General features: G+C 45.2%; 2 protein-coding genes across 2 annotated transcripts; both read left to right on the forward strand.

Annotated features, from left to right (window-relative positions):
• Nucleotides 1-3,558: 3,558 nt before the first annotated feature.
• LOC121421194 lies at nucleotides 3,559-4,572 on the forward strand. The gene has a single exon (XM_041615856.1). The coding sequence runs from the start codon at nucleotides 3,559-3,561 to the stop codon at nucleotides 4,570-4,572; it is 1,014 nt and encodes a 337-aa protein (XP_041471790.1).
• A 2,020-nt stretch (nucleotides 4,573-6,592) lies between these two features.
• On the forward strand, nucleotides 6,593-7,495 carry LOC121421195 (uncharacterized protein K02A2.6-like). The gene has a single exon (XM_041615857.1). It carries the CDS (start codon nucleotides 6,593-6,595, stop codon nucleotides 7,493-7,495), a length of 903 nt encoding a protein of 300 aa, XP_041471791.1.
• Nucleotides 7,496-7,778: the final 283 nt, after the last annotated feature.

Consider the following 7,778-nt stretch of genomic DNA (forward strand, 5'->3'; position numbering starts at 1 on the left):
ATCATATCCTGAGAACTGCGACTTTGTCCCACCACCAACCTAACAATATACCTGATAGATAATGCCACATAAAGTGTAGTTTCCAACCCAGAAAAAAGAGTGCTTTAAATCAAACTCTTCATGAACTAATCATTTGTCAATATTTTCGTAGTATGTCCAGACACGAATAACCAACTAATTATAATTGCACATTAATCAAGCGACTCAAGGAAAACCTTTCCGGCAAGCTGTAAGCCATGGATAGATTGGCTATCAGGAAAAAAGACACACGAAATATTTGTGGACGTGGTCTTGATAGCCAAGGGCATGATTGCCGTCAGATCACCCGACCCCACGAAGTGAAAGATGTCGGAATCCTCTGCAGGAGCGTCCACCAGGTAAAAAGCCATCCCATCCGATCGGTTGAGGGCGATGTCGTACTTCGAGGCGAAATCGTACACAGTAGGGTCCGCGATGTCCTTGTCGAAGTCATAAACGATTTTACCTTCGTGCACTGCAAATATCTCATACTCAAACACCAGATTGAAGGCATAAAGCATGATGGTTAGGACCTTTCCAGCAGGTGCGTAGATGTTCCAGAAGCAGCCAGTTGAATATCGGTTGGGACAGTCATCGGGAGTTGGATACGTCGCGTACACTTGGCGAAGGAATATAGGAAGGACCATAGAGGGCTCCATTGTTACGATGTGGTTGCATTGGGCGGGGTACGTCTCTGGTTCACTTGACAATTGTGCGGTCAGGAGTTCCTCGTCGGGTGACATCTCTGTCTCAATAAAAAGAAAGATGAGAGAAAGAGAGAGAGAGAGAGGGGAGGGGGTGGAGAACGAGATGGGGAGGGGAAGATGACACTTGGTTATTATTGAGGACAACAGTTGTGCCTTTAGTTCATGTTCAAGTTTATTTTCATTTCCATCAATAACATTACAAATAAGTACAAATCAGACATACATCATAATATATATAAACAAATACAAATAAAATTTGGTTACAATTATTACAAATCAAGTACAAATTCCAAAACATTTGCAAAATAGCTTTAACAAAATCTTGTACGGAAATGAGGGGGACCAACTGAAAAGCATTGCTTCTAGAGCGTGGATCCCCTGACATTATCAAACAATAGAAAATTAGGGAGTCATTCACATGCGTATGCGTAAGAAAATACCATAAGTTAATATAGAATAATGGAATAATAATAATACGATAAGTAAAGGCGAGAAATAATAATAAGATGACAGAGATACGGGACGACATTAAAAACACAAGTAAAAAAAAACAAAGACAAGGCGAAGAATAGAGAGGAGAGAGAAGATTAGGAGCGTAGCACTATTTAGGGGGGTCCGACCACTTGACCGAAGGTCCGCGAGGCCGAGGGTCCGCGAGACCGAGGGTCCGCGAGACCGAAGGCCCGCGAGACCGAAGGTCCGCGAGACCGACTTTTTTCCCTTCAGCGCGGTCGAGTGGTTTAAGACGCCTCGTTGCAGTGGCGTAACAGGTGCCTGTTAACGAGGGGGGGGGGGTGCCAAATAATTCCCGGTAACTATATAGAATCATTGGCGTTGCTAGGATTTCATGACTCATGAGAAAGAGACACATATCTCACCAACATATTATAATGCGAGCACGCGCCTGCTCACCACCGCCCTAGCGGTGGTGCGAAACACGTACTGCGCGCGCGAAACGTCTCTGTAGGGGGATGTGGTGCAGGGAGGGGGTGTTTCTGCAACTTACAGTATAAACTTACGATCAGAGGCGTCGATCCTGGGGGATGGGGGCAAACATATCGTTTTACCACCCCCCCCCCCTAATTCCGGATGTGTAAAAATAAAATAAGATTGTAATGTTAGACAGAAATCGGCAAGCGAAATTGATATGCACAACTCGTTCTGTATTCAAAATCGTGCTCAAAATATCCGTTTTTCACAGTGGAATATAACAAAATTTTCAGCTCGCGTTTCGCGCTCGCATCACTTCTTTAGCAATAAACCCATACTTTTCATGATTGAATAGGTGAATAGAATGTCCCGTTTTCAGGTAAGCCTAAAAAAAAACTCCCGCTTCGATTTGCAATAATATTTGGTTGGATATACATCTTGTTCTTTATTAAAAAGTCCATTAAACTGTCAATTTTTTCAGATCGAAATATCAAAATTTTCAGCTCGCGCGCTTGCGTCAATTGTTCTTTTAGTTACCCATCTCAATCATTGTTACCAAAATGCTTGGAATATCAAGCTTTCAACCGGCAACCGATGAAGGGAAAAAAAAGTCGGTCTCGCGGACCTTCGGCCTCGCGGGCCTTCGGTCTCGCGGACCCTCGGTCTCGCGGACCCTCGGTCTAGCGGACCCTCGGTCTAGCGGACCCTCGGTCTCGCGGACCCTCGGTCTCGCGGACCTTCGGTCTCGCGGACTTTCGGTCTAGCGGGCTGTCACCCTATTTAGGTAGTTGGTAGGGATTCTGTTGGTTACAGGCAATTTAAAACCACATCTAGAGAGATATGGGATATCCTGTCTTACAAGGGTGGAACTATATGAATAGGTTCTAATAGAATTTATCGTCATTGTTTCGTCACTTACAAGTTCCAGTGACTTTGTCAGTATGTTATGATTTCAATATTTTCCCCCTCTTTATGGGCAATTTCATGAAAAATGATAACAAATTTGTTTAAACCTGCAAATTATTCAGGAAGGATTATATCAACAAAAATGTAATAAAAAAATGGGCCTGAATTTGAAAATGTATTATTTCAGCTTTTCACCTTTGGATTTTGGAGTAAATTGGTGTAACTGGGTACCTCAACTCACGGACTTTTCAATGAATGTATAGGTTTGCAAACTTAAAGATATTTTCACGCAAAATGCAATGTCTTTAACGGCGAACGTTTTATTAAGTGCCTACCAATGTAGGCCTACTGAAATTGCTTGAAACTTGCACTGTTTATAATTCATGGCCATATGTGAATGATTCGATGATATGAGTTCAGAACAGAAAATTATGTGTTATCTTAATGACCTTTTGAAGTTACAAATATTGTCTGAAATGTAATTTGTAATTTCCACAACGCTGGAGGAGGCGCGATAGCTCAGTCGGTAGAGCGGGGGATTCGTATTCCGGTGACTGTAATGTTGTGATTCGAAGACACCATAGCCTATGCTATGTGATTATGCTGAGAGTGATCAGCTAGATTCACTGTACGTTTTAGACACGAATGTGACTAGGTAAACATGGACTAAAGTATCATTTATTAAGATGTCTTGCATATTTACACTGGCGACGAGTGAGTTTTGAACTCATGCCTACATTAACTGTCAGTTTGTTCCCGAATTTCGATGGGTAAGCGCCTACAAACAATGAACATTTTCATCATCTCAAACTTTCGTCTTTCTGCACTGTCTCTGTTCCTGTGTGACACGTGTACGCGTGTGTGATGGAGTGCCTGCTTTACAACAGAGAAGTTTTATGAACGCTTTCCAGTATCTCTGAGACTCTGTTGATCTACATCGCCATTGCTTATCAGTCTTTACACGTTTGCTGTTGACACTATTCATCACTTCACAATCATGGCGACATCAATGCCCACGCTGGCCAATTTTGATGTCCACTCCGACCCTTCCTCGCTATTTTCTCGCTGGCAGAAATGGATTAGGAGGTTTGAAGGTGCTATGACAGGGTTTGGCATCACAGATGACGGCAGGAAGAAGGCGTTACTTCTACACTACGGGGGAGAAGACCTGGACGATGTCTTCCAGACTATCAAACTCACTGACAACACATATACCAAGGCCAAAGAGGTGTTGGAAACGTACTTCCAACCAAAGCAGAACACCCTGTATGAAACAATAATTTTCAGAAGGGAACATCAGCTGCAGGGAGAGAGCATCGATCAATACTGCACTCGGTTGAGAAAACTAGCAGAACGATGCAATTTCACGGATGCAGAGCGGGAAATCAAAACCCAAATCATCGAGGATTGCCTATCCAGTCAGCTTCGGAGGAAGGCGCTGGAGAAAGATCGCGGGCTGGAAGAGATAATCGAACTAGCACGATCCATCTCACTGTCGGAAACCCGCACAAAGGAGGTTGAGCATGTAGGACGTGCGGAAGCTAATCACCTCCGTACAGCTGCAGGAAAGCAGAAGCAGAGTCGCTCATGGGTCAAGGCCAAGCTCAAACCTACTCCTGATCATAAGCAACAATGCTATCACTGTGGCGGGAGCTATCCGCATACCAAGAAGTGTCCTGCAAAAGGAATGACCTGCAACGCCTGTGGAAAACCCAATCATTTTGCAAAAGTTTGCAAATCTGCCGAGAAATCTACAAAAGACCAGAAAAAGAGGGTGAAAAGCGGAGGCAAGGCTAATGCGCTAACATCTGTAGAGGATGCAGAGGAGACCAGTGATAGTGATTATGTCTTCCAACTCTCTTCATCGGATACTGACCAGCCTCGAGCTACAGTTTGCGTAAACAACACTCCAGTTCAAGCTCTCATCGACTCGGGTGCAACTGTAAACGTCATGAGCAGAAAAACATACAATCTGACTGCCCGAAACTTAACAGGAATCGACACAAGGTGAAAATAGTTTCCTATGGAAGCAATGAACCGCTGCCAACAATTGGCACATTCAAGTGCACGATCAGCTTCAAAGATAACACGACCACTGCTATTTTCCATGTCGTTGAAGGGGACAGCGACACCCTTCTGAGCTGCAATAGGGGAATCGCACTTCGCATGATTGCACTTACATATGCGATTCCATCTGCCACTGATCTGGAGGACCAGTATGCCGATCTCTTCAAAGGACTCGGTAAGCTGAAAGGAACCACATGTACGCTGCATGTAGACCCAGATGTCCCTCCAGTTACTCACCAACATCGCCGCGTACCTTTTCATGTAAGGAAGCAGACAGAGAAAGAGCTTGATCGTCTCAAGAAGCTTGACATCATCGAGCCAGTACAAGGTGAGCCCACTCCCTGGGTATCACCCATCCAGGTTGTGAAAAAGCACAACAGTGAGAATGGTATTCGGATCTGCGTTGATATGCGTGCCCCTAATCGTGCAATTAAGCGGGAAAGGCATGTCACACCTACCATTGATGACATCATCCAGAAGGTGAATGGCGCGAATATCTTCAGCAAACTGGACTTGAACGCAGGCTATCACCAGATAGAACTATCGGAGGAATCAAGACACCTGACAGTGTTTTCTACGCACGTCGGTCTTTTCCGATACAAAAGACTGAACTTTGGAGTAAACTCAGCTGCTGAGGTGTTTGAGCACATGATCCAGACTGCCCTGCAAGGACTTGATGGATGCCTGAATATCAGTGATGATATTCTGATCTACGCTAACACGCCAGAAGAGCATCATACGCGCCTACATGCCTGCCTACAACGACTGAGAGAATGCAACCTGACACTAGGCAGAAAGAAGTGTCAGTTTGGCAAGCGTGAGATCGAGTTCTTCGGACATGTTTTCTCCAGTGATGGTGTCTCACCTGATCCGCTGAAAGTCCAGGCCATCGCTTCTGCGCAAGACCCCACTAATGTGCAGGAAGTGCGGAGTCTTCTCGGACTTGTAACCTATTGTAGCAGATTTATCCCAAATCTGGCTACACTCTCCGCTCCACTTCGTGATCTCACAAAGGACAAGGTGAAGTGGGAATGGACTTCGCAACACAAGCGAGCAATGCAGGAGATTAGAAATAGCCTTTCGGAGGAATCCACAAATGCGTTCTTTGATCCCGAAAAGTCGACGCAGCTGATCGTCGACGCGAGTCCAGTAGGTCTAGGTGCTCTACTCGCACAGACAGCCAAGGATGGAAAAACATCGGTGATCGCATTCGCGAGCAGATCCCTGACACCCGTTGAGCAACGCTATTCGCAGACGGAAAGAGAAGCTCTTTCCATCACATGGGCGATTCTTCACTTTCACCTCTACGTGTATGGCAGTAATTTCACGGTGATTACTGACCATCGTCCGCTCGTGAGTCTCTTCAATAACGCGAATAGTAAGCCACCAACGCGTATCGAGCGCTGGATCTTGAAGTTGCAGGAATATGAATTCTGTGTCACCTACGAGCCGGGCAAGACAAATCCGGCCGATTATCTCTCGCGACACCCGCTACCGTCCACGCGAACCACTAGCCGCGAGGAGAAGGCTGCTGAGCAGCATATCAATTTCATCAGTGCGCATGCGGTGTCAAAAATGATGTCTCTGCAAGACATCAAAGATACAACCAAAGCTGATGAATGTCTCAATCTATGCATGGAAGCGATCAAATCAGGCTCATGGGAAAAGGTTGTGAAAGAATCGCGTAATGATGAAATCGCTAGCCTGAAATCTGTAAAAGATGATCTCACAGTAAACGCGACCTCTGAACTCGTTCTACGCAATATTCGCATTGTGGTTCCAATGGTGCTAAGAGAGCGTATTGTTGATATCGCCCATGAAGGTCACTAGGGAGTTGTTAAGACGAAACAGCTCCTTCGAGAAAAGGTTTGGTTTCCGGAATCGACCCCATAGTTGAAAGGAAAATCAAGCAGTGTATTCCTTGTCAAGCCACATCCGCGTCCAATCTTCGTGACCCAATTAATATGTCTGAGTTACCTTCCGGTCCATGGGTCAATGTGAGCATAGATTTCGCAGATCTGCCCAGCGGAGAGCATTTACTCGTCATTGTGGATGACCACAGCAGATATCCCGTTGTGGAAATCGTAACTTCCACGTCGGCGAAAGCGGTTATCCCGAAGCTAGATCGCGTGTTTGCCATGTTTGGAGTCCCAGAAGTTGTCAGAAGCGACAATGGACCTCCATACAATAGCATAGAATTCGCAAAATTCGCACACTATGTCGGATTCTCTCACAGGAAAATTACACCCCGCTGGCCGAGAGCCAATGGCGAAGTTGAACGCCTGATGCATACCCTGAAGAAGGTCGTCCGCACAGCTGTCGCTGAGAGCAAATCGTGGAAACAGGAGTTATACCGGTTTCTTCGAAACTACAGAGCTACCCCGCACGCGACCACTAGCGAAGCACCGGCGACACTGATGTTTGGCCGTCCACTGCGTACGCGTCTCCCCGAAGTTCCGCGTCAAGTTGAAAATTCTCGTGTTCGTGACCGCGACAGTCAGAATAAATCGCGAATGAAGCGAAACGCGGAGCGACACATGAAGATGCGTTTGACGCCACTCAAATGTGGTGACAAAGTCTTTGTCAAGCGTGATGGCTACGTCGACAAGTTCACGACCCCTTTCGACCCTAAGCCTTTTGTCGTCAGCACCAAAGGATCCATGATCACTGCACGTCGTGGAAAGCAAACAATAACTCGAAATGCTTCTTTCTTTAAGGTGCTAGATATGTCTCTAGTTGTGGATAACACTGACTCTGACTTTGACTGCTCTGACAATGAACAAGACAATGAGCAAATGCCTGACATTCCACGGAGAAATCCAATCCGTGAACGCAGACGCCCTAGGCGTTACGATGATTTTGTCTAGCCAAGAAAAGGCCAAATGACAAAACAGTAATCACTTGAAAGGACAAGACAGTGATAATATCTTGTTTGATTTTATTTTCTCTATGTACGTCATGATTTTTTGTTTTGAGTGCCTTTAAACAATCACATGTATGTTTGATTCACGTAACTGTTCCTACACAGGATTTTGCTTTTGTTCTTCAAATTTTCATAACAAGAAAACAACAAACCACAAGGCCTACAAAATAATTATGCAAAATTTGATTATTGCCATATTTGTGTATTTTTTTTCTCGACAGAAATTC

Source organism: Lytechinus variegatus, chromosome 9 (genome assembly GCF_018143015.1).
Source record: "Lytechinus variegatus isolate NC3 chromosome 9, Lvar_3.0, whole genome shotgun sequence".
Taxonomy (NCBI): domain Eukaryota; kingdom Metazoa; phylum Echinodermata; class Echinoidea; order Temnopleuroida; family Toxopneustidae; genus Lytechinus; species Lytechinus variegatus.